This window comes from Dufourea novaeangliae, unplaced genomic scaffold, assembly GCF_001272555.1.
Source record: "Dufourea novaeangliae isolate 0120121106 unplaced genomic scaffold, ASM127255v1 scaffold165, whole genome shotgun sequence".
NCBI lineage: Eukaryota > Metazoa > Arthropoda > Insecta > Hymenoptera > Halictidae > Dufourea > Dufourea novaeangliae.
Genome location: NW_015374045.1, coordinates 835099 through 862414, shown reverse-complemented (window position 1 = coordinate 862414; position 27316 = coordinate 835099). Strand labels below are relative to the sequence as shown.

Genomic DNA, 27316 nt, shown 5'->3' with positions numbered 1-27316 from the left:
GGTTCTCTAGTTCGAACGCTAGGAAAAGACTCTACATTCAGAGGCAAAGATTCGAAACTGTGCTCATATCGTAATTCAAACAGAAAGATATAGGACAATTAAGCATTTCACCAATTTTCCGAATTCAAATGGATAGATGGCAGTTACGCTTCTTATTGGTACAACCTTGGTATAATGATACAATAGCCTGATAGTTAATAACAGTACCTGCATTACACGTCACCTAACAATGGGATCCATAAAATTTTTATATACCTAACATTCCTTACATTACCGATATTCGTTTCATTTTATATGCAATAATTGTTCTTCACCAGCGTATAAAATCAGACTTGATATCGTATCGTGTACTTGGGATGTGCAACACAATCTCGTGATTTAAACGATAGGATCGACATTATATCTGTTATAATTAACGCTTTTCTCAATCGCGATCATTCGGTGTAACGCATGTTCTTTCCCATGTCTCTTGGCTATTGCAATTCTGGGCGCTTTACGGGATGCGACAGAACGGTATGAAATTCAAAAACTCTACCAAAACGGTTTAGTAATCTGAATCAATCCACTCACTACAACATTCCACGAATAGGTTAAATCGTACGGGCTGCAGTGTAATAACAATATCCAGGATTTTTTCAAAACATTTCTAGTCGAGTCCGCGAACACAGTCCGTGAAAAAACTGAACATATAAAACGGTACCCTGTGTATTGTTAATGAAGTTCAATTAAACGAGAAATGTAAAGTACATCTAAATAATACAAGCGGATAATTGTTTTGGTGTAGTGAAAGGATGTCCTTTATGATACTGCAGTATTTCCGAGACCCATTGTATTATTTTGTAAGCAATAGTTCACTTAAAATTGTAAACTATTGCATTCGCTCTAGGCTAAACAAAAGTAAATCCAAATAAAATCGTAACTGAAAATTTTGTGTACACTCAACTAAAGAAACGAATAGCGTGTCTACCATTGCTTTCATACTTATTCCGAAGTATCTTTGCCCGCGTGAGCTTTACAAACCGCTGATTCGTGCAAGTCACATGATTCCAGGGTAACAAAAAATCGTCTCCTCTGATCAACAAGCTAGTCGTGAAACCCCTTCCGTATTCTATCGTGGAGGATACCGACTCGGTTGCATGTTCTTCGCTGAATGATCCTTCATATCACTCGGGTTGTACATCATTGGTGCCTAAAAATGATCATTTACGTTAGAAATAAATCAGCGATACCACCGCAGATTCTAATTGATTACGAAAATATTTCGACTTGTTATACCCATTTTATACAATCTGACGTAAAATGAAATTAAGTTATATCAAGGTTAAGAATAGTAATAGTTTCAAGAAAAATTAATATAAACATCCGGCAACTTTAACGACTAAACCGCAACAAAGAGCGTAAAATGTATCCATTATAAGTAACATATATAAATATACACTGCAGGCCAAAACCAAAAATATATCCTTCACCAAGCTTTCCCATAGTTTTGCCATTTAAATTTGATAAGATTAATGTGCTTGACATAATGAGTATAAGCTTGATTTAGCGGCGAAGCTACATGTAACTATGAATTAAACGTTTTATTTTATGAATTCATGAGAGTATTCTTCAAGTGGCAGAGTTTGATTCAAGGAGAGGATCAAGAAATCATCCATGTATTATTCTTTGTATTTTGGAAGCTACTATTCATACATGAATATGCCAATTAAATCATACTCCTTAATTCAAGTATGATATATGTAGTAGTATAATAAATAAACTAGAGTTTTCTACCATGTATCATTCAGTAGAACCAATAACTGATCACCTCTGGAATGAGCAAAGTCTAGTGCCACTGGATTACCTTGTTCCTTGGGAGGAGACGCGGATCCCTCATAGTGTAGCTCTGCACCTCTCGCGATAACGAGCTGGTTGAGCTCCATCGAGAGAGCTATGTGCCATATACAACACAACAATCTTGTCTCACTAACCGATACACGCCCTATTACTATGATTATGCATTAAAGTATGCAAGAGTTATGCAGTACTGGTGTTCATAGAAGTAAACCCGTACGAACTATTTCGAACAACAATTATTCTGCTTATTTTAATTTATCTCGTTTTACTATTAATTACAATCACCGGAATTGCAAGTCCCTTACATTACCATACAAAAAAAAAATGCGATATATTCTGTAATAAATATAATGTGATCATAATAATTAATCATGCTGGAAAATATAATGTGAACATACTAGTGCATTAGTTTAGTGTCCTGTACCGTATGTTAGACTGTAAACCTAGGACAGCGTTCATCGTACACTATTACAAAGAAGACTGTGTAGTACAGAAACAAAGTTCCCAAGCAGTGTGAAGCTGTGACGTGATGTTAAAAGGAATGCAAAAATGAATGTAATACAAAAAAAAGTAAATATATGTTAGTAAGTAGCTTTCTAAATAGTGGACTCTACTTTCTGCTCTTTTGTCATTTCTATGGACATTGCAGCACTAACATCGACCTGCTCACGTGTCCAAATGAATGCAGACTCATGCTACTAGATATATATGTATAGCAAACCATGCACACATGATAATGAGAACAATGTGTAAAATTAATAAAATTGTCCTTACTATCAGCAACAATTATTATTTTGCTACATCATTCTGCCTCCCCGACTGCTTGCAAAGGAAACATAAAAAGAAAGGTCGATTAAACACAGGTTGCCAAGAGAAAGAATGTCTATTATGATCTTGGAAAATCTAATTAGTGTGGTTAAATGCGTAAGTTACACAGGAAGCACACGGTTTTCAAATAAATAGAAACAAAACCATTAGTACCTGCATTTCCTTTTCTAATATCAGACTGAACTTGGAAACAAGGTCTACACGTGAACCTGTAACTTCTTTCTTACACAATTCAGACAATCGAAAGAACGTATAAATTTGATACAAATAAACTGTACAAACATAAATCCAAGTTAATATGAGAGAGCGTTTATGATGTGCTGTTGAGTGAGTAGACAATGCACAAAACTAGGGGAAATTTACGGCATATACGTGTTAACATTACAATAGTGATAAAACTAAAGAAATCTCGTGGGAATGTAACATCTTAACATTACAGTTCCAGAGACAAGTTGAAAGTACAGCTAAGCTGCACACCAGCATACTGCAGCCATAACACAAAGATCATAAAGGGATTGTGTATACTGAGTTTGAAACTGTAGGCGCATACGTGGTGAAACTGTATTGTTAATGCTGTATATACGTTTTGTAGTAACAAGACAATGCGCATGAAATATCGAAACGTAACATTTCATATTAAAAGACTCACCCCTTGAGATGGATTTTCGGAAACGTTTGCGGAAGGTGCAACTGATGCCGACGTGGGTGTTAAGAAGGCCACAGGAGCATTTGGGCCATCGACTACAAAGATTCATTCAAGGGTTAGTTATAATAAATTATTACTATCATATTATTAATATCAGAAATTATAAAAGAAAAAAGAAAACACTTACCTGGTGCAGGAATGAATAATTGTGGTGAAGAAGTTGCCATAGGTACCATTGGAGACGTTACTGGAGTCGGTATGCTTGAAGAGCCTGTACTGTTTTTTGAGCCGCCTGGATTCATCACATCTATGTAATTCGCACGCATACTCCTGACTTTCGGTAATTTAAATTTATTCACACCGGATTCATCGGTCTGAGAGGGTGGTTGAGGTGGTTGAGAGGACTGTTCCATTACAGGTGCTCTGAATCCCATGTCAGAAGCTTTCGGAGGAGGAGCTAACGTTGCAGAACTAGTGTCCCCATCTTCATCCTTGTTCATCCACTTTTTCGCAACAGGATCCCAAACAATCTGTATCAAACACGACGCAACGTGTACAGACAATATTCTTCACTCGTGGCAATTTAAAAACACAAAGTATCGGATCAAAGTTCAAAAACACTGCCTGTATCAAACGACTAGACTACAGGGCTCGAACACTTGCACTGCCAAGTGTTAGAAACGAAATGTAGAATGTTAAGCCAGAATATATCAATAATTCGTTAGCTGTTAATTCACTGTCCGAACATTGAAGTATACTGGCCTTTTCATCTCCCATCATTAGATCAGAGACGTTCAATTACCATAAGTAGCCGCGTGAGCCCTTCGCGACATAAAACATAAATGTGATCACCTATCATAATTATTCAATACTTTGCAAAAAAAATGGGTATTATACATATATCAACAGTCTTACCGTAGGATTATTGTCATCCGGTAGGATCATCTGGTTCTTAGGCTTTGGAGCAAGTTTACTGAAAAGGCCGCCAAACCAGGAACCTCCACTATTCGAGGATTTCTTCTCGGTCGGTTTTTCTGAAGTCTTCTTATTCGATGCTGCGGATCTCGAAGACTGTTTTGGTGTCTCCAATGCGTCCAATTCTTCCAACGGATCGTACTGTTTCCGTGTCGACGGTGTCATTGAAATCGCCGGCTGCTGTGGCTGAAATAAAGTATACAATTCATTATCGCAAAATTGTTCCAGCAAAGTTAATCACTGCTTACTGCAATATCGCATATCCGCACAGTTATATGGTTACACGGTACGTTCTCTATACGCAACATAACTCTCTAGAACCGCATAACTATTACAGCAAGTAGTGAAAAACTTTGCTCGCATGTGTAATATTATATCTGTGATATCGTTGCAATGTAATGTCAAAGAGGCGCAAATCTTTAAAAATTCAAGGAAATTCAATAATATAAGAAACTTTATTGTGTATATATAACAATAACAGACTTATACACATAAATGACGTCTACAACAAAGAGCCTACTTCACTAATCCCCGCTTTATTACTCTCTGTATCAAAGATCTCTGCGATAACCACACATGTACTCTATCTAAAAATGCATAGCGTCCATAACCATATCTTTTAAGCTGAATTAATTATAAGTTCACAATAATGTAATGTTCTCAGTATGAAAACAAAAAAAGCAACGGTGAACAATTGTTACTTGCACCTACGAACGTAATTATCTACTCGCAATTCGTGGGAACATCAATATCATACGTTTTAAGGATGGACGTTTCGATAGGAACATTGTTCAGTTCGGTCTGATTAAGATCACTTCTAACGGATCTAACTGGTAAATCTATCGGGTACGTTCCACCGAAGACAAGTGGTTTATACCGACACAATTCAGAGGAATTCTGCGATGAATTCGAGTAAGACCATGCGTCTACCGTGTCGCAGATAACATCTTTCCTTCGAATATGCGGAGCTACTCTCATGACCTTTTTATCCTCGAAGTTACAATATTGCTTCAAAGTCTGACCTTTCGTTTTGGAACTTCCAAGCGTTTCGCTTTCTAAACGCGAACGAAACTTAGAAAGGGATTCCAAGTTCGCTTCGTTAAACTGAACATCTAAATCGGTAGTTGTCGACGAAGTTAAACTATTCTCTTCTATCTCGTCCGAAGTGGTCTCTTTATCATCGTCCGACTTCTTTTTAATTTTACATTTTAAGAATACAGGAGGCTGCGAAGAAGGCGGCTTCACGTATCTACCATCTATCTTCTTAATCCTTTTCACGTCTTTCGGACGAATTTTGTTATCCGTCAATATTTTCGGATAGGTCGCTAGAACCTTTGGATATGTTATCAGTTTATGAGGATTGATAGACATCTCGTCTAAATTGATCGATCGATACGGATTAGAAGTTGACGACGTGTCCGTCGAAGTACTGACGTTAGATTCAGAAAAATTAGAACCGATGCGTGATTTAGTTAACGAATCGGTTAATACTCTGCGCCGGCGTAACAAGTTAACATTGGTGTCATCCAATGACCATTCAGGATCACGATTACTATCCGGAGTAAGTGCGTAATTACTTACTTCAGGGGTGGGTGGTTTTTCTTCTTTTTCCGTCTGTCCATATGCAAGCATCGAAAAAAAGAGGTGAAAACAGTGTTATTCTCGCGTGTACTGTACGATTTAAATATTCGATTCTACAGGAACTTAAATATTCCACTTTAGGAACAAGACAAGAAAGCCAAGTGTACTTAGAATATGTTATGTGTACAATTAGAATTAGAAATGAAGATGTACAACGTTAAAATCCTCAATGAAAGTATGTACCTAATGATTTGGAGAATATAAATACAAAATTCACGACCGTATATCGAATCGTTGTAATTGCAATGACTGATTTACCTCACTGTTCCATTTTTCCTGTTGCTGAGAATTGTCGATGTCACCTTGTTCCGAAGAATATGGGACATGAGTTGTTTGTTGCTGCCAATTCGTAAGAGTGCTATCATTCCTTCCATAGTTATTATGATAATAAGAGTCTTGGTTCCAATACTCTTGTTGCTGCAACTGCTGGTAAGATTCCTCGTTGTTTCTCGTATATTGGACAGTTTGATCGTACGTATCCGGTATATTAGATGGTAAAGATAATGGTTGCCATTCTGATTGCACATCGGTAGAGGGTACCTCCATCATCGACGTTGGCCCTTCCCTGTAGTCCGGTTGAGTCGGATTCCAATGTTGTGATTGCTGCTGCTGTTGCTTCATTTCATACATTTCTTGATTTTGCACACTATTGTACGACTCTTTCATTTGTGATCCGTGAGAATCACTCTCAACTATTTCTCCTGACTGTAATAAAGTAATAACTTGTACGCTTGCCTCCTAGTGCTATTACAATAAAACAACTTACTTCAGATTTAATAATCGATTAAACTTACATAGCATTTACCAACAATTTCTGCTAAATTATTGAACCAAGTTAAAGTTATAGTTTCTTCGGTAGAATCCTTGTAGACTGGATCATGATATTTAATCCTGTCTCCCAGGTTATACACTGCACTGATAAACGACTTTTTATACTTCGACGGTTCATTGACAATATTTACCGCTATTTGTTCTATGTACAACAAGGCTTTCTCTATTAATCCGTGATCCGCCATTTTCGTCGCCAGATCAAACTTAAAGGTTTGCAGATCCACCAACGTAAATCCTGGCTCGCTGAGGTTTCTAGCGTACTCGTATATTTCCGTAAGCATAATCGCTTCCGTTGTGAGGAATGTGTTGTACGGTTTATGATGATTTGCGCCGATCAATACGAGTTTCACGTTATTCGCTCCATAGGCACCGAAATCGATTTGTGCGAGGATATAACAAAAGTGAGCGGCATGAATATCTCCCCGCGTGGATAGCGTGTCCCCGAGAGTTGTGATCGAACGACGATTAATTTCAGGATTAGCAGACGTGTTCGATATAATCATAGCTAAATGAGGTCTCCAGTCGTCCCATCGAGGATCCGAGATGCTAGTGACAACAGCAGGCACGCGACCAGAATGCAACTGATATAAAGTTTGCAATGGATCGTGGTACGGTAAACTATTTGCGAAACGTGTCATCACAGACGCATGAGTACGTTTGTCCAATTTGCTAGCCAAAAAAAGTGCGTGACCCCAAAGTCCCTCGTTCATCGCATATTCTGTGGCAGTCAAAAGTACAGAAGGTAAAGTATTCCCGAAATTCTTGCGAATAAAACAAAAAATCGCACAAAACACATACCCAGCGCTTCTTGAACTAAACCGTACAACAAGGTGTTTCGAAATTCGTCTGTTATTTCCTCGATACTTTTCCGTGGTTTACTTTCAACGTTTTCAGAAACTACCGCACCATCTTGAGTACTCTGTAATCCATCTCCACCCAATCCAGATCTCTGTGATATTACTGATTCTCGTCTGCCTAGATCCTGCGATTTTTGCTTGTTCGTGTCATATGGGTATGCCTCTGTGTTTCTAAGGAGTAACGCCGCTATGTCGACACCGACCACATTCTGGAATTACACGTAGAGTTAGAAACAAATAAGAGATTGTCGTTGCGGACCTAGAAAGGAATATATCTTACGCCATTCTGTTGAATCAGCATAATCATTAGCTCGTACAAAAGTATGTACGAAGCATGATCAGTCATCTCGTCGTTTGACGCAGCTTTTTTAATTTTATTCTCACAATACTCGATAATGGTCTTTTTATGAGTGACACCCCTACAAAATGAGCACACGTTGCAGTAGAAGTAAGTACAAACTTAAATGAAAATAAATATGATAGTATTACATATCTAAGCAAGCATACTAGAAGGATACTAAAAAAAAATAAATGTCTAATATGCAAATTTAAAATAATTCAACTAGTCGAGCAATTGAAAATACGCATGCTTAGATGTAGAAATATATTGATTACACTTGCTTAATCAAAGGCCCAGGGTATGCTCGTAAATCGCGCGTTACTGGGTCATGTAAAAGTAGGTTGTCTAGTCTAAGTATGTCCACCTTAGCTCTTTCACCATCAGTCGGATAAGACGGAAGCACGTGTACCAAGGATCCAATTGAAAAACATCCTGAGAATGTTATGTTTCTGTAAATTACTGTATAGTGCACTTTAAACGGATGTTAAATAATGTAATACTATACCGTATGCATGGGAAATGGAATATTTAGTCGGCGTCATTCTTGCCGAAGCGTTCGTCGAATCTTCGAGCAAAGACATGTCGCCTAATGTTCGTTTATCACCAGTTGTTCTGAAAAATATCGTTGATATATAAACAGATGTTAATGGCAATGAAAAAGTAACAACAGAAAAAGCCTTCATAAATTTACTAAAGTGTCAAATATAGTACTAAAGTTACTACATGACAATATATATCGTTATCTACAAAAGAAGAAAACATAATAAGACTACTCGTACTGAAATCTATAGAAGTGATAATAAATACTGTGAACGTATTGTCCATATATTACTACCTAAAAGCGACTAGCTTAGGAGAAGATACTTTCAACGTGACGGACATATCTTAGCTAACAATAAGTTACTTTCAAGACACTGCAGACTCGACAATTTCAATACATTTGTCGCAGTGTCAAACCGAGAGGATTCTCTCGGTCTCACCTATTTAAATTTTGATAACTCTGTCTTCGTTGGGGACTCCTGGCCCATCCAGAATACCCGAAATACGGAACATACAATGCTTTGTTTGGCGAGTAGAAGCATGCACTTGGATTTGTAAAAAATCTAACACATAATCGATATTATAAAATCTATAGGAAAGTAAAATCGGAATAATCAGATTGAATCGATTCTTTACATTTCCTAACGCTCACCTATCATCGCACGAGCTACGCCCTGAATGAACGCTCGCCCTATCTTCTGGATAATTGGTAACACCGCGAGAAATATGTTGCTGTTGTTGATTAGCATAGTACTTGTGATACCATTCTGAGTAAGCAGCAGGATTGGTACGTCGTAAATTCTCTATGTATGCGTAGTAATTATTGGCATAATGACTACCATAATCATACCCAGGATAACCTGCAAATCAAACTTAGTCAGAACATTTGAATTTACCATAAAAATGTTCAATTAAGGAAGAAAGTATATGTACCGTTATAACCGTAATAAGGATCTCTGGATCGCGAGTAGTATGCTCGATCCCTATCATTGTAAGAAGACCTACTGGACGGTCTAGATCTGGAACAACATATACATACAAAATATTGGGCTATTGTATCATCATAAAACATTTTACCGTGCAATAAACGAATATATATACCCTCTACTATAAGGATCATCGTAGTACGGATCTCTGACATCGTAATCGTCGTATCGTCTTGGTCGTCTGTCTTCTCTCCTTCTATCACGATCAAGATAATCCCGATCTCTAGGATAACGTGGATCGTAATCCCGAACTTCTCTCTCCCTACGACGTACGTCATCAGGCCTGTCCTTTCTACGATCATCAACCCTTCTTCGACCGTCCCTTTCATCCAAATCGTCTTTAGTTCTGCTCCTTCTTTCCACCTCCTCTCTGATATGTCTGTCTAAATCATCCCGACTGTGGTGTTTACGATCGTCTTCTCTGTAGGGCATCTCTCGACGATCGAATTCGTCGCGGGCGTTGTATGATCGGTCGTTCTCGCCGCCACGACGACGATCGTAATAATAATCGTCGTCGTATTCACGTTCACGATCGTAATAGGCATTTTTCCGTTCGTATTCGTATCGCCGCCGTTCTGAACTACTGTCGCGCCGTCTCTCTCTGCTACCGTCTCTGCTATTACCAGACCCTTCGTCGTCCTCGTCTTCATACGAATCCCGACGATTCAGTGAACCAGAAACTCCTTGACCCTCGCGTATCGATGCACCAACAGCTTCCTCGCGTTTACTTCTCGAATCGCTGGCTTGATCTGGTAACGCAGCTATATGAAATCGCATAATGAAATCACATTAATAACATATATGGCATTAAAATTAACAAATGTATAAAACTCTATCTCACAGCCTGCAGATGGAAGTTCTTGTGAACCTGTAACTACTCTTCCATTGGGTCTATCGTCCGAAGATTGAGCGGCTTCATTAGGAGATGCACCGCCCGGTATTTGCCTAAGGTTTTCGTCAGTCTGCTGACTAGGATCTTCTGGTTCATTGCCTCTACCAGGAACTTCCCGTATTTCGCTAGATTCTAACATGATTTGAGCCTGGGATTGATGTCTTTCTTCTCCAGAAGGATCGTTTCGTGACTGCTGTGGAGGCAAAGATCGTTCTCTACCAGAAGGATCGTTTCGACGTTCCAATGTATCTGAATCTGATCGTGAAAGTACGGAAACGGTTCTCTCCTGACCAGGAGGGACGTCACGACGTTCAGATCTCTCAGGCATATTCCGTAGTTGAAGGCCCTGCTCTTGACCGGAAGGATCGTTTCTTCTTGGATCTGGTAGTCTTTGAGCAGTTTGAACATACTGTTCCTGTCCCGTTGGATCATTCCTGCGTGGATCTATGGAACTTGATTGGCCCGGTACTTCGCGTAAAAAGGGAATATCGTTAGGCACTTCGTCGTTTTCCTCGTCCTGGCTCGGTGGTGTTGGTTCATGCTCTTGATGAGAATCGGTCAATTCTCCAGTTTCTAAGAACGTATTCCTATCGTTTGATGCAAACTCGTAATTATCCGGTACCTGCGAAACCATCTGCATTTAGTGTTAACAATATGAAAAGAGAAAGTTCATTCACCTTTCCCATAATACACAATATATACCTGTTCGGGCTGAAGTGTTGGATGAGATCGTGTTGCCTGCTGAGCAGAAGGTACTTCGATATTATTCACTTCTTGCCGAAAATCACGCGCATTAACTACTTCTTTAACAGGATTAATAACCGGTTTTGGATCGTTATCTAGAGTTTCCTTATTTATGGAATCCCTCGAGCCGTATAAATCGCGTTCCTGCAATGACGGCGTAACTACTTCCAAATTCACGAATTCCGTAGGCTGTTGAATATTCTCATAATTTTCTACGTTTTGTTCAACACTCCATTCCTTAGCGGGCCTAGAATGGTCTTTCGAGTACCACGTGTTCTCTGAGGCACGTGGTAATGTATTCTGATTATACCATTGATCATATCCAGTTTGTGCTACATTATCTATAGGCTTAACACTTGTCACCTGATACGTACTGTGTGCAGATTGTTCTTGATTGACAATAGCTTGATTATCAGTGGAATGGGAGTTCTCTGTACTAGGCACAGTATAATCTGAAGATAGCCCTGATATATTATCAGAAGTAGCAACATGAGCAACTGTACTTTGATTCCATACATCTCCAGATATAACAGGATTTAGTGTCTCCGATGGCTCGGTTTGATTTTCTAGATGTTGGCTTAGCTTAGAACCAAGGCTCATCTGTTCTAACTTTGCAGGTAATTCCTCCGATGAATTATTCTTTCCCCATTCTAACAAATCAGCTGTTACATTTAACTCGTTATTCTCTTGTAAAGAAACACTTTCTGAACTTGCAACAGTGGGTATAGTTTCAGGAGTAGCAGACACATTAAGATGAGAGTCAAGTAGTTGTAGTTTAGAGACATTTGTTTTTGCATGAATGTTGGAATCTTTAGAGACCATGGAATTTGGAATTAATGAAGGGATAGATTTCTTTCTTTCTTCTTGTTCTGTACTAGATTCTGGAGTTGGAGGCATGTTAGGTAAAGAATGATGAGAGGAGAGTGTACGGTTTTGTTGCCAATCATTTAAAGGGGTAACACCAGCATTATCTTGTTCAATACTTTCATCTGGTAAATTATTATTTTCTTGTTGCTCTTGTATCCACTGATTAGAATGCAATTCATCTGCCTGCTTCCATTGTTGCGACACGTCTGTATTTGTCATTTGAGGCCATGAACTGAAATCATTGTTAACACTGAAATTTTGTGTTTGTTGACTTTGACTGGGTAACACAGATTCACAATTTGGACTATTCCATTGACTAGCTGGAACATTCATTTGATTAGGCCAATTGTTTACATTGTTTATGGAATGTTCTTTGTTGGTATTTTCATTAGAAGGTGGGAGATGGTGATTTGATCTAGTTTGTTGCAAAGGCGGTGTACACTGATTACCCATACCATCAAAACTTTGTGCTTCTTTGTCCATTTTTGGATCCTGCCAATGACCTGGCACATTGCTCTGCCAATTACTTGGTGGTAGCACATTTGTCTGATCAGGCTTATGCCAATTGTAGTTACTACTAGCTAAGGGAAGGTGTGTTGCTTGGTCCTGCTGACTTAACATAGTAGGTCTTTGTTGCGTATACGGAGTATTTTGAGACTGTTGCTCGTTTGTCCACTGAGTGTGTTCATAATTTAAAGACCCAGGTTTCACGGAATTCGTTCTAGGTGGAGGTGGATATTGGTGGTATTGCACATAATTCAAATAAGGGGGAACAGAATCCGAATGATTTGAAATTGGTTGCCTATTACTAGCTGTTCCAGATGTATTCTCATCTGACACAGAATTCTGATTAATCAAATCAGATTTAGTGCCATTAACATTTTGATAATAATGATCCTGAATGGAATTAGATATCGGCTGTCTTTGATTTTTATACGGTGGTACATAATGCTGCTGATCCTGTTGAGATGATTGCTGTTGTTGATTATCTGCTTGCTTATCAAAATCCCAATTCCATGAATTATTCCAAGGATCAGGTGTTTGTTTCGATTGATTTGCACCTGATGATTGATGTTGCACGGAATCATTCGATGATACATCTGATTGCACTCTTGTCACTGGGTTCCATATAGTTTGATTCTGACCTCCATATCCTAAGTTGTTATCTACCCTAGACCTTGTTGGTCTGGCTCTATAAGGATTCTAAAAGTATATTTGAAAAATTGATATGTGATTGAAATATATATTTTTATGTAAAACATTTTTAAAAGGTTTCTTCTACTTACACTCATACTGTCTTTGAGACAGTACCACTTGATTCCCTATTATGTGAAACCTACAAGTCAAAATCTAATTTACATACTGTATTATGTTAGAAAGTAATTAGTACATTGTACTTTATGACTGATATACTTATCATTAAACAAAATAAATTATAAGTCAAAATTTATGCAACTATTAAATGCACCTTATCAGCATTCTCATGAACACTTAACCTTTAATAAGCATTCAATAGCAAGTAAATTATTCAAGCAGGGGGAAAACTGCTTTCACATGCAATAGCAAACACACACATATACGTATACATATATAGGTCACTGGGTACCTATTTTTTATTATTTTAATAATTCTCCCCGCGAAAACGTCATGTGATATACGACTACACGATGATACAAAACGTCAAACAGAGATTAGTCGTGAAGTCAACAAAAGAAATAATCAAATCAGAAAGTCCGTTGTAGCTAGCAAGAAGTTGATTCGGGAACGAAATTTCTTAAGACTTTCACGCGACGAAACCAAAAAATAATCTACTTATATAACAAAAACCATGAGAAGGCAATTTTTCCGTGCATAAAGAGCCGCTGAATAGGATAAAATCATAAAATAAGAAATTGAATCGTTAAGAGTCAGAATAGGACCAGCTGTGATAGCCAAGTTAGCGTTCAGGGACCTTTCGTACGTTCACTCACCTAGCTATCGTATCTGGCACTGGTGTCCATACGCGAGCACAAGCATTATTTTCTTCCACACAACATTCGAACTGTTGCCTGGGCGAAAATTCGATCTTTTAATCGGTTGGATCTATCGTTTGTGGGGTTGAAAAAGAAAATCAGAGAAACGCAGACATTTTACAGGAATCACGAGAGGAAGGTGTGGGTAAAGCACGTCACGAAATTTTTCTCCTTCACTTTCCACGCGAGCAGAACCATAGACGCGCACAGCGCGGACGTGTTGATCACAAACGTCAAAGGGATATCCTACAAAGTATCGTCAGATGGCGTTACGTTATTGTTCAAAATTTTTTTTAAATTTCTAAGATTCATATTAACATCTTAATTTCGTGTAATTAAAATGCTAGTAAAATTAATATAACAATTTTTAAATCATTTTAGTGAGCTTCAATTAGTACATACAGGATATTTCCACCTGTGATAATATGTAAAGACAACTGCGATGTTTCAGAGTTTTTCTTTCTACATATCTTGTCGCAATATTATATTTATTATATTTACGGCATTTACAACGTGTAGTAATGACATTTATATATGAACCTGAATTGACTGCGAAATGTAAAAATATGAGAGAATTGCTACATGTTCACTAGGAGGTTCGAAGGCACCACTCACTGCTCCACACCGACTGACGTGGTACACCAAGAGTGGACGTTTGACGAATCGGCCGCACCGTGGCCAGTTCCGCGTAAATGAATTTCAGGTAGTGAAGTTTCGACCGTTTCACGGAGTTTTCTAATAGATTTCCCAATATTCTTACGACAAGATAACTAAATTTTCGGAAAAATGGTGTTGTTAACAATGATTGCGAGGATAGTAGATGGTTTGCCGTTGGCGGCGACTATGCAAGAAGACGAACAGGTTAGAAATCTGTTATGATGAAACGTCAGTTTTTTTTATCAAGTTTGACTTCCTTCGAAAATAATTAATTTTCAATTAACTTATGAACGATCGAATGTAATGACATTTCTGTTGGTTCCGAAATGTTGTTATGTATTATGGAACTTTATTGAACGATCACGAAAATTTTGTAAATTTCTTCCAGAGTGGCAGAAGCATCTTAGAGTACCAAAATCAGGCAAAGCTGTTATTTAGAAAGTTGGGTCCACAGTCTCCAGCTAGATGTACTATAGAAACGGGCCAGTATTTATTCCAGTAAGTTTTATTTTTATAATCATTATTGTAATTATATTTAATTGCTTCACGTCATGTTACTAATTATTTAAACTTTGCAGCTACCTGATTGAGAATGAAGTATGCTACTTGGTATTATGTGAAAGGAATTACAGTAAACGTGTGGCTTACAGTTATCTTGAAGATATTGCACAAGAATTTAATTCTTTATATGGTAGACGTGTCAACACAGTAACAAGGCCTTATAGTTTTATTGAATTTAGTATGTACTTTAAAATTGCTTTAAACATAATATTGTTCATACAGTGTGTTGCATCGTTCACATTTATTATTTTTCCAGATACTTACATTCAGAAAGCAAAGAAAGTTTTTTTGGATGGTAGGTCTAGAAGAAATATGAATGCTCTGAATACACAACTACAGGATGTACAAAGAATCATGGTCCAAAACATAGATGATGTCTTACAAAGGGGTACAGTTCTTTCAGGTAATGATAGAATCCATATGTTGAATTAAATATATTTGTTTCACACATGAAAGTGCTGTACTTAATTGAGATTCATTTTCTAGAGCTCGATACAAAGACACAAAATTTGTCCATGTTGTCGCAGAAGTACAAGAAGGATGCAACTATTTTAAATAGCAAATCAATGTACGTGAAAGCTGTGGCTGGGTTGATTGCATTTCTGGTCTTCCTTTTGTATTTCTTTGTTCTTTAGTTTAAATTATTTGATAAATTCGTTATCACTGTGTAAAGATCATGGAAGTTTTTAACCATTCTGTTTTCTTTTCAACAATAGTACTCGCATTTTTTTCCGAAAAGTGTATGGTATGTTTAAGTTGTAATTCTTAAACAAGATTGAAAACAATATAAATAAGTTGTATTCAGAGAAAAACTAGTCGCAATGAATACAGTGACATTGAACCAATTTCAAGATATTCTGTCATAGATATATTGCCATGCAATAAATATAGTACATAATTGTTTACACAAGTAATGTACAACCATCTCTGTTTCAATTAAATTTAAAGAAAACAATACTAACAGTTTTATAAAAATGAAAGACAATATATACAGCCGTATTTATATTATATAGAAGTTCAAACAACTTTTATTACCTTATTTTCTAACAGTGAAAATCGATATCACTGTCCTATTCCTATTTGAGGCTGTATTAGTTTTATTATTATATATATTTTTGTATGGGGTTACATAATTTATGAAATCTTTAATGATCTACAGATGGGAGGAATATATTAAACTATTTTATTCTTGTGATTTTAGTATTCTCTGAACTATAAAAAATTATATATTTACATTCATGGGAAGGGAATCAATGAAATTGTGTTACAGTTGATTTTGTATTATTATTAATGTCATGCAATTGTATCAGTCTGTTAAGGTATTGTATTTACAATAAAAACATTGAATTTGTATACCTATACATTTTTCAATAGGGTGAAAAACATGTTACTGTTCCATTTTTACTAATTCATTATAATTTGGTATGGTAAAAGTTGATATATTTGGTACTTTACTTTTTCTATTGGTTTTTTCATCTTCAGACTCTGAAGACTCAGAGTTAAAAAAATAATTTACCGTTGAACTTTTCTTCTCTGTTTTATTGAATTCTTTACGCATTTGTTTGTTCTTCCTAGGCACGTTTACGAAATTACTTTTACTTTCTAAATCATCTGTATCTTCAACATCTAAAATGTTATGTAAGATGTCATTTAATAAACAGATAATGATATCCGTTTTAATAATCTAAATTAATAACATACCAGTATCAATAATTTCATACACATCTGAGTGATCCTTTAAGACAGCATATATTGTTGGAAATTCTATTATAGCCCTGTTTTGTAAATTTTCTTTTAACGTAAGTGTAACATCTAATTCATAAAACCTGATGGATATCAATGTGTTAACGTGTAATTTATAATAATTACTTGTTTCAATAGCTTAAAACAGAAATGTCCTTACTTTGAATCTGACTTCACTACTTTTTCTGCCTTTAAAAGAAATTTTATGCCAGATAAACCAGCTGCTTGATAAAACTGTAATCTATCTTTCAGACACATTTTTAAATTCAATTCTTCTATGTCATTATTATTTTCTAATGACTTAATTGGATCCAAAATATCCTCTATGACAGCTGACAATCGCATAGTTTCTAAAGCCCTACAATAATGATTAATTAGATACATGTTATTTGTTATATAAACAGATATACCTGTCAGTAATCCATATTGTATTTTCTGCTTGTGGAAAAATCCATTCGATTCTCCAATATAATTCATTAGTTTTCCAATTTAAATATATTGTGTTATTTTTATGTCTACTAAAATGTTGTGGCATAAATTGTAAATTGACTCTTCTTTCAAATGCAGCTGTTCTGAGTTTATATAAATGCTACAATGATAATGTTTATATAATTTATGTTGACATAGATAAATGAAAATTATAACTAACCATTGGTAAATTGTTTTGTCTTGTGCATTTTTTAAATGGATCCTTCTTTAGTTTATCAACTGATCTACCAACTTCCTCAAGAAGCCTATAATCTAGAAATTGACAGATTTCACTTTTTATAATCTTTGGAAATGCATATGCTTTTATAATGAATGTTTATGGGTTAATTTAAAATAAAAAAGAAATCCTTTCTCTGGGCACGACATATAACATACCACTCAGAATATCTAAGTCCGTGAATGATTTTATTGGCACAAACTTTGTTTTATCCCTGACACCATCGCATTCTAATTCTTTTTTGTGAATGTTTACGCATTCGATACGACAAGTTCTAACCTCGCATTTTGGACACGTGTATTTCGCTTTATTTGTACCGCACACTTCGCAATCCTTGATCCTGTAATTAATTTCAGTTTGCACTTACGACAATAATTGAAATCACATTTATTTCAATAGAACAGAGAAATGAAGCAATGATTATTATGATCATACTTGTCACTGGAGGTTGCCATGTTAATTTTGTAATATGCCTTTATAACTTAAGTATAATTAGTGTGCCATCACCGTCAAGCGTTCATCGGAGTTGTCTCTGATGTTATGATATTTAACAGTATCTAAATCATTTAGATTTAGATAAATACAAAAAAATAGCACAAGTAACTATTACCTATAAACTGTTTAGTAATGTACGTAAAGTGACTGAAAACAACGCGTGTCGTGTAACCATCGTGCAGCGTTGCAGGAGAATTCTTACACGAGAGAATACAGACGTCACATTATCTCCACTGCCACTCTAACGTCACTTGCCTCCCCTAGCGAGTGAAGCAGCACCACACTACTCCACACTATTAAACTTTCCACTACCATCAGACTTTCCCCCTTAATTCCCTCGCTCTAGTAACACTGTCTCCAACACAAATATACCCCCTCTACTTACAATTAGTTGCTACAATAAATTTTTTAATACAATTTATGCTGCTCTTTAGAAATTGTGTATGTGTCATTTATGATTACATCATAGGAGGCAGCTTTTGTGTAGCAATTTTAAGATTTATTTTTCATATTTCTTTATGTACATATCTATAGGTACTTGACATATAGTTAAATTGCTGTTAGAAACAAAATTGTAAATGTACTGACATCAAAATATAGACAATTTAGCTGTATTCTTTCGTCGGCTCTGTTCACCGGCAATGTTTTTTTCCGATGCTCTTAAATCAACGAGTTCTTTTTGCTTTTCATTATACCTCATTACAATGTTATTATATTGAATGCTACCCTTTGCATGTCTTGTTAGTGATTCCTTTAACTTCGACGATTCTCTCTCAAGTCGTAAAATATTTTGTCCGACCTGTAAGCTAGCTACATTTAGCTGCCGATTCGACTCTGTCTTAAGATCGCTTTTACTTTTTGAGGTACCCGTTTCGGATTGAGTTTTAGCTGCAAATTAATTTAAGCATCTATTGAAACACGAACAAAATGGATACCGTGCAACATAGAAAACAGATTTTAAACATACGTTTATCACCTAACGCTGCATTTATAAAATTAAATACACTTTTTTCTTCTTTTTGCTTTTCTCTTTGATATTGTCTTTCTCTTTGTTGTTCTAGTTTGTGTTGTTGCTTTTGCATTCTACGTTCAACGGTAAACAGATTTTTATCTCCGCCCGCATTTTCGCGTAACTCCATGCAGTGGTCTAAAAATGGACTCGTTTATAATGAAGTATATCTGAATATACCGCCAACTGTAAAATAACATTTACATGCGTACCTAAAGATTTACCAGCTGGCAATACCGTTGCCTCGACTGGTTCTATTCGACCATCAGAATGCTTTCCAAGGCCAGTACCCACTACATATCCCATTTGGGCCATTAACTTACTACCTATACCACGTGTATGTTTCTCCCAGTTTCCTATCGGCGAGTTATTATCAAGTGTCAGGAGAGATTTATGAATTATTTCTTCCTTAGAATAATCCGGGCAATCACTCTCACTGTCTGTGCCTTCAGATGTATCTGACATTTCTAATTCTGCATCGTCTATTACAATTAATATCATGTAATTAATATCTAAATACTAATAAATATATGTAAAACATTAAATTCAGGTACATAGTACTAACCAAGAGGCAAAATATTTTGCAAAAAAACTTCAGCAATGTTCCCACTTGCTTCAAATTTAATACGAGCTACATCTCCATCTTTATCTGGCATTTTGAGTATAACACATCTATGCCATAATTCATTTCTTTGTTTTGCTAGTACCCTGCTACCCATTTTTATAGTTTGAAAATCAGGTTCCCTATCAATAAAACCACATGTACACATATGTATATACATTGGTACGTAAATATACGTATGTACTAGTTGCTGCATAGCTATGGTTCAGATACTAAATTTTAAGAGATCGAATTACCTATATTCTCTTATGCTAGATAATGGTACTAATTCACCATGAGAAAATCTGCAATCCTCATCAGAGAACTTACATTTGCCATTCAAATAGTAAGGACATGGGAGCATTTCTTTGTGTGTTGGATTTAAGAAGAGTACTCTGACCTGAACAACAGTTACATTGTACTTGAGCATGCAAATTTACATGAAAACATGTTGGCAACAAAAATCATTAAAGTTTCTCAGGGCTTTTCCAAAGGATACATTTACATTAATACCCTAAAATATAAAATTGTAGCTTTCTAGACATCGGTCCCCTTACCTTTATGTCTTGCATATTTTTTATTTCTGTATTGTCACTTCGAGAAACCGAGCATATCATGGCATTATGATAACCAACACCTCCCCAACTGCTACCATAGGGGGCTCTACATTTCATGCCTTCCAGCTGCTTCAATTCTTCCTACAAGATGAACTTGCACCGTATAATTGTGTCATTGCTATGCCGTATAGAATACTTGCATACTGACTTCTATATTGTTTGAGGCTCCAGCAGCATGTTCGTTCAGCCTGCAATTCTCAGAGTCATCTGAGACTTTCTCCAGTTCTGCCTAACGAAGTTGTAACACAAACGGTAAGGGCCTAAGCTTTAAAATAAGGACCAGAATTTGCACGTTTCGATAAAAAAAAAGATCAACCTTGAACAAGGCATACTCCTTTGCAAGTGGATCATCATCATCATCGTCGTCACTTAGAATTTCTGTCGATGACTCGTTTCCTGTGTCGCCCGATTCGATGCTTTGTAAACTTTCTTTTGTCAAATTAATAAGTTCCTCTATGTCCGACTGTAAACTTAACAAATTGTCTCTATCTGTTCCCTCGGGCGACGAAGAGAGGGTTGCCTGAACTTGTGCAAGCTGAGAAACGGTTGAAACGTGAGAATCGGGGGTAAACGAAGTTGTAATCGTTCTTAAGGTTATTTTTTGTAAAATCCACCGTTCATACCTGTTGTTCGTATTGCACGATAGCTTCCTTCAAACTGTCTACGTCTGTCATGTTATTTGTATTAGGACAACAAGAGTCGAGTCATGTGTCCCTAAAAAATATTAATCCGCGCGTCGCATGCGTTTGACAGTTTACATTTATGCTATATCCGTGGTTTTACACTTAACGATTGGGAGTTACAGTACCAACGCTAAACGGATGAAGTCTATAAAGATTCGGCTGTTGTCTGCAATGTGGCGACATCTTCAGCAAGATTTTGTGAATCCCCATTTACCAAGAAGATATAGATTTTGTATTATCGACATGTGATGATCGGAATGTCGTAAAGATTACAGTATAATTTTTATAATAATATATATATTTTTGTAAATGAAATATTAAAAATATTTCGATTTCAAAATGCACAAAGTGAGAATGTCGTAATATCGCCTCGGTAGCGCAGTAGGCAGCGCGTAAGTCTCATAATCTTAAGGTCGTGAGTTCGATCCTCACCCGGGGCAATTTCTTTTTTCTTTTTTATATCGAAAAAATATATTTCTCTCTTATTGTGTTGTCAATAAGCGTAATAATGCCACTTAAATGATACACGGTAATAATATCCTCTTTTAATACGTATGGTATGTTCGAAAATTAACGGTGTATTAAATAAAAAAACTATCTATATTGCAGGTATTTTTAGAGAAGACGGTGGTAAGTTGCGAAAGTGAGACGAACCTCACACCGAAGGAGAAAGCAGAAGTTGAGTTTTCGCGAACGCGAAAGAGAACGGGGGAAGACAATTATGTAAATATGACGCTCGCCCGAGGGACTTGAAGCATCTTGGAATTGAAACGTGGAAGTTAAAACGAGTTGTGAATTGTTTGCTGCCCTTTAGCGATACCGCAATTTGCAAGCAAACAGCCCATTAAGCTGAAGCTGTCGTAGCCTCTACCTTTCCACGACTGGCAGAGGTGTTGCGTAGACCCTTTCCAGAGGAATAAATCCACGGAAAACGACGTGCACGGCCATGATATTTAAACCGCTTGTGCTCAACGAGGGAAAAAAACGTGACACCAACAGACGAAACACGTCTGTTTTCTCATCTCTGTGCCCACAATTCATTTCGATGTCTAAAAATGATCTCTCGAGCAATGGTGCTGAAGACAAAGGGCTTATCATTATAGGGGATCATTACGGAATATCAAAGTCACGAGAAAAAGAATGAACATTACCACCGAATAAAGTACATATGTATATACAGGGTAAAACAAAACAAGAGTTTAACCACTACTGGGGTAGATAGTACATGCCAAATAACGAAGAACAGTCCTAATAAACACGGGTCGAAAAATGAATATTTTCACAGTTACAAATACTTTCTTAGTTGCTCTTGTTACATATGAATTTCGAGTTATTTGGGATAGTAGTTCTTTCTTATTGACTCACCCCGAATATGTGTTAGATAATTTAGTCCGAGGCCTCTGCTTTCTACAAGAACTAGGTTCACTCCTTAGAGGCTCTGGGGTAACTACCGTGCGGTCATTCACACTGTGAATTTCACAGTCCTTTTACCAAAAGCCACCGCTGCCTTCCCCGCAATCCCCACTACGTGGCATTCACTGGTAACAATATCCCTTTGTTCTCAAGGCAACGCAACGTTGGATTGCGTGCAATCTCGACTTTCGAATTGATGAGTTCAATATCTAGGAAATTAAATAGATATTTCTAGATTTTTTTATTATACAGCCGTCACACTAGCATAGCCCCTTAACATCCCTACATTATTCAATCGCAATAAGTATCGTAACAGTATCTTCTACAATTCAAAAATTATACAAAAATTTCACTGAATTTCTCGATACCGGCCGACTGTGCGCCGCGGCGGTTTCTCCAGTCTACTCGCACTTATCGTATTTTCAGGGTGATTATACGTCCGCGGATTATACGTCGGCGAGTCGTGAACAGAAAAACGAGAGAAAACGGAGAGGTGAGGAACGGGGCGAATCGGTCGTGGGACGAAGAAAAGTGAGGGGTGAGGGGCGGGCTCGCGTTTTTCGCGGGTTTATTTTATGGCGGTCGTCTATGCATCCGTTACGTTATAAATGCAGAGATAGAGAGAGGAGACGCGGGCCCGGTTTGCAGGTGCACAGCAGGCTCGTTGCAAGCGCGGTTGATTCCGCGTTGATTCAGGCTGTATTCAGTGCATCGAGCCCCGCGATGAAAAGGCGTTCCGCTTTCTGAATATATTCCAATTAAAAAGTCGGAGCTTCGTTACACTCGGCCCTGCCCTCGTGCTGCGCCCTGTGCGCGCCTTCTACCCTCCACCCTCGCCTCTCCTGCCCACCCTCTCTCTCTCTATCTCCCTTCCTGTCTCTCCCACCCTTCTTTCTCGCAATATCGTCTTTTCCCTCTACCGTTTCTCTTCCTTTTACTTCTGCTTGTTGCCTCCACCAACGGAGCCGCGCGAGATCCTTTTTCGCTACCGTCGTGCAGTCAGCCATCGTTCGCTTCCTCCCTCCCATCGCTCTTCCCCGTTTCTCCAGCAATTACTCCGCCGTTTTTTCTCTCTCTCTCTCTCTCTCTCCCCGAAGAATTAGAAAAATTTGACCAGGTTCATCCCCGTCTTGGCCTCAGTCCTTATGTTTCTCGGTTTTTTTTTTCTCGATTTTATCAATCAATATAACCGAGCTCGGTTCTTACGATGGAGAATGAAACCTCCCTGTAAGATGTCGATTTCTATCGACGCGTTTACACAACAGTGCAATAATTTAAGGGTTAGTACCTTACCATCCAATCCATCATTATCGATTATCAGTCACGATCTTGTAAGTCCTAGACAATGAACAAAAGGGAAAAAACAGTGTAGTAGTAATAGTCGTAGTGCCATAAACACTAAAGTATTTCGCGAATACGCGACCTATTCGTCAAAAGTATGCCTCAACGAAAGGGTTAAGGAGAGTTTCGTCGATCTCGAAGGATCCGTGGAGAACGTGATAATACGTATATACGTATATTTTCAGTTGGTCACTCCTCCCTTCCCGTCAAGTATTTAACGATGCCGCTCGCGGAGAGCAAAAGAGGGACAAGAAGCGCGTGTCCAAGTGCCAACACGACTCACGCACGTATGCACGCGCGTACACACTGTGTTGTTTCCCTCGACGACGACAATACGCACGTGCGCTGGCTATGGCCTAGCACACGCGACGCCACTTGTCCGCTCCTTGATATCTCTCGTTCAAGCCCCTGACTCTTTAACGAGACTCCACACACCGGGGATCATCATCGACTGCCGCACGTATCCACGGGGAAAGCATGATCGGGAATCGGAGCAGCGAGTCATTGACGAGTAAAACGCGGACGTTTATACGATCAAAGCGTGTATGCGAATATACTGTGGTACATATTATGTTACAAGCATATAGACACGAGAACGTAATTAGAATTGACGTTAACGATATTTTATCGATAACTTGATATATCGTTAATATATTGAACACTAACCATACCGACCACCGATCAAATGACCGATTTCAAATACAAAGTTCAAATATCTGTGAAAATGAAAACATAAGATTATCATCTATTGTATTGTATTAATACGCATGTATAATATACTTATAACATAACGTTTTGTATCTTCCAGAATGAAACTTTAAACGTTAAATTCAAATTATCGATTTCTTAACGATATTATCGATATTTACCGATACCGTTATCATTAGCAGCACTTCTAATCGTGACAGCTGTCCAGAGAGCTCAGGGGTTGAAGGGTTGAAGATCGTGTTGAGTTAAAACGCGTTAAAATACGAAATTAGAAGCAAGTAAGAACGAATGACGAGGGACAATGCCGAGAAATTATTACGAATAATATGCGATTCATTATGCCGAAGTAATTACGCGTGCAGGAACGTTCGTTTCCTCCGTCTCCGCGACGAGCTTGAGCGGAGAACGCGAAATAATGGGGCGGGGGAACCCGAGAGGGTCGCAAGAATTTTTCCTACGCTCGCGAGATTTCACGCTCGGGAACACGTGTCTGTCTTTTTTTTTTTTTTTATATTATTCGAGGACCGCAAAACACGGAGTGTCTGCTTGTTTCTTTCATCCCGAATAAACCCGAAAGGAGTTCGTCTTCCTCGTTCTGTCAATCCTCTTTTTCTCGTCGTTCGCGGAACAACTCTTGACAGACCGACAAGCTATACGTCCTTTTCTCGAACAAAATATCGTTCCATCACGGAACTTTTCCTCGTGACAATAGACAATCGTAACCCCGAACTTTTGGGTTACTTCAACTTATCGGCTCTACCCTCGATTAGACACTGATTACTTATTAAACAAGAATTTTACGGAACCCTATATGGCCAGTGTAATTGCATAAATAGGTTAATAACCCAGTCGGTGACACGAACGTTAACCAGTATAACGATTACATAGACTTGTTTCGTTCTTTCACACCTGCAAGCGTAATGTAATCCAAATCCTCTCTAGATAACTACTCCTGCTATCTTTTTTTTTGTTGGTATTACAATTGTATAACTTTCTAATCGCATTTATACCAAAGAGCTTATTGCTCATTAAATAAATAAATAATAATAATCTCCTATATATGTACCCTTATTATTAGTGACTTCGTGATATCGACGTGAAAGAGAACTCACCGGGTCGTTGGGAAGCCGCGACTCTCGACACTCGTCTTTTCGAATCAAATTTTTTGTTCGAGAAACTCAATTTCCCGTGTCTGATATCTGTCTCCTCGAGGGACCGTTCACGTCCACTCGTATCGAGTCTTGCACGAGATCCAAAGGAAAAGAGTGATTAACGGTGTTTCGTCGGTGTTGATCGTAATCGGTGTCTCGTCGTAATGCCAGTCTAATCATCCGTGTAACGAGTTCGTACACTTCTCTCCGTCTTCTACGTCCTTCCTGCATGGTCTCTATATCTCCCTCTCTCTCTCTCTCTCTCTCTCTCCACGGTCCAATTAACTGCGAGGTTCGTCCGCGTCGCGAGAAAATCATCCCCGACAATCGCCGCCGCGTTTTCTCTGCGATCCACAACGGGCCTCATCTCTCCGTCTCTCTTTCTCTCTCACCCTTCCGTTTTTCACTACTGTTTCAGCGTTCCCGTCGATTCCGTTCAATTAAATCCACCAACCAATTCCAGCCACGAGTGGCGCCGGCACTCGACTTGTATCGGTTTCAGCCAATTACTTTCCGGTTGGGGCTCGCGAATCGCGTGTTCTTGGCCACGTGCCCTATTGTCACGCGCGGTATTTAGAATCTCTATTTCGTACACGGATTAGTTATTATTGCCGTCCAGTCGAAAACACCAATCGTATCTCGGTTTTCTGGCTCGATCCCTTGTCCGCGGAGCTTCAGTTCGGATGTCGAAAGGTTCTACACTGACTAAGAAACTCGGCTTCCACTAGGGAAAAAAGTAACCTAGGGAAAGGACCTCCTACCACTTATTGAAGAATGTTGAAATTTATGTCAAATTAATTAATTAATTTTGAAATAAATTTACCAAGTGATAGGAGGCCATCCGCTAGAGGAAAAGAGGCGTAATGATAAGGGCCTCCTACAGCTTGGTAAATTTACTTCAAATACTGAAACAAATGTTAAACCGAATGTTAATTTGGCATAAATTTCATTAACCCCGAGACCAAGTGGTAGAAGGTTTTTTCCTTACATAACTTTTTTCTCTAGAGGAAACCGAGTTTGCTCGTGGGTGTACATTCGGAGGGAAGCAAGTAGAACGTTCAAGATCGGAGGAGTACAGTAAAACATCGATGAGTGCCCGAAGGGACCTCCACACTGACAATGATGGGGATAACGTCTGAACACTCAGTGGAACGTTCATCGATGATTTACTGTATTCAAGGGAATATGTATATACCATGTCGTGTTGGTTCTAGATTGAACGAAGAACCGTAGGAACCGGTAATCAAAATGACTGCGTCAGCTCTGTTCGATAGTAATTTATTTTATCTACAAGAATCTTTCGGGTAACGAAACAGTCGTCGACTAGCCTGGACAAAGGTGATGCGGATTATCAGCGGTGATCGTTAACCAACTAAATCACTAAACGGAAAATCGGCCGTGAAACCGGTAGCCGTGTACTCGTAACATTATACGTCGTCGTCCACCCCGTTCTCTGTTCCCGATTACGGTTCTCTAAAACTCTATGACACATCTACGAACTCTTGTCTCGCTACCGACTCATCGTCAGCTTTCGTTCCCACGATCGAGAAGAACGTTTCCGCCAAAGGAGCCGCGCGTGTTCGTTAACCCATTAATGTCCAGTGTTGTTCTGGTGCAACAGTCATTTTAAAAGTGC

The 27316-nt window shown here is 38.1% G+C and overlaps 4 protein-coding genes and 1 non-coding gene across 9 annotated transcripts; 2 read left to right on the top strand and 3 right to left on the bottom strand.

The window, feature by feature from the left end:
- LOC107189640 (protein transport protein Sec16A) lies at positions 1-14053 on the bottom strand. 4 transcript variants are annotated; one of them, XM_015578224.1, is made up of 19 exons: positions 13954-14053; positions 13270-13319; positions 11491-13186; positions 11075-11394; positions 10322-11006; positions 9596-10241; positions 9428-9513; positions 9147-9354; positions 8460-8566; positions 8230-8386; positions 7895-8033; positions 7556-7823; positions 6721-7475; positions 6185-6631; positions 4226-4471; positions 3498-3840; positions 3314-3405; positions 1844-1930; positions 1-1189 (listed from the first exon to the last, which is right to left on the bottom strand). In XM_015578224.1, the coding sequence occupies exons 2-19, from the start codon at positions 13273-13275 to the stop codon at positions 1109-1111; spliced, it is 6369 nt and encodes a 2122-aa protein (XP_015433710.1). In that variant the 5' UTR covers positions 13276-13319; positions 13954-14053; the 3' UTR covers positions 1-1108. The 4 variants fall into 4 exon arrangements, with proteins under 4 accessions (XP_015433710.1, XP_015433707.1, XP_015433708.1 ...); XM_015578221.1 differs by having other exon boundaries at positions 11075-13186; XM_015578222.1 differs by having other exon boundaries at positions 10322-10994; positions 11075-13186.
- Positions 14054-14666: 613 nt separating this feature from the next.
- LOC107189620 (vesicle-trafficking protein SEC22b) lies at positions 14667-15848 on the top strand. Of its 2 annotated transcripts, none has more exons than XM_015578187.1 (5): positions 14667-14856; positions 15041-15150; positions 15231-15391; positions 15470-15616; positions 15700-15848. In XM_015578187.1, the coding sequence occupies exons 1-5, from the start codon at positions 14782-14784 to the stop codon at positions 15846-15848; spliced, it is 642 nt and encodes a 213-aa protein (XP_015433673.1). In that variant the 5' UTR covers positions 14667-14781. The 2 variants fall into 2 exon arrangements, with proteins under 2 accessions (XP_015433673.1, XP_015433674.1); XM_015578188.1 differs by having other exon boundaries at positions 14667-14867; positions 15043-15150.
- Positions 15849-16565: 717 nt separating this feature from the next.
- Positions 16566-18120, bottom strand: LOC107189622 (box C/D snoRNA protein 1). Its single transcript, XM_015578189.1, has 7 exons — positions 18098-18120; positions 17821-18002; positions 17606-17697; positions 17367-17545; positions 17117-17314; positions 16915-17039; positions 16566-16839 (listed from the first exon to the last, which is right to left on the bottom strand). The coding sequence occupies exons 1-7, from the start codon at positions 18115-18117 to the stop codon at positions 16601-16603; spliced, it is 1035 nt and encodes a 344-aa protein (XP_015433675.1). The 5' UTR covers positions 18118-18120; the 3' UTR covers positions 16566-16600.
- Positions 18121-18713: 593 nt separating this feature from the next.
- Positions 18714-21183, bottom strand: LOC107189619 (zinc finger CCCH-type with G patch domain-containing protein). Its single transcript, XM_015578186.1, has 9 exons — positions 21008-21183; positions 20701-20919; positions 20533-20613; positions 20325-20465; positions 20025-20167; positions 19732-19910; positions 19379-19648; positions 19125-19304; positions 18714-19045 (listed from the first exon to the last, which is right to left on the bottom strand). Exons 1-9 carry the CDS (start codon positions 21056-21058, stop codon positions 18747-18749), a joined length of 1563 nt encoding a protein of 520 aa, XP_015433672.1. The 5' UTR covers positions 21059-21183; the 3' UTR covers positions 18714-18746.
- A 251-nt stretch (positions 21184-21434) lies between these two features.
- Positions 21435-21507, top strand: Trnam-cau. Its single transcript has one exon. It is a non-coding gene; the product is annotated as a tRNA-Met (tRNA).
- The last annotated feature ends 5809 nt before the right edge of the window (positions 21508-27316 follow it).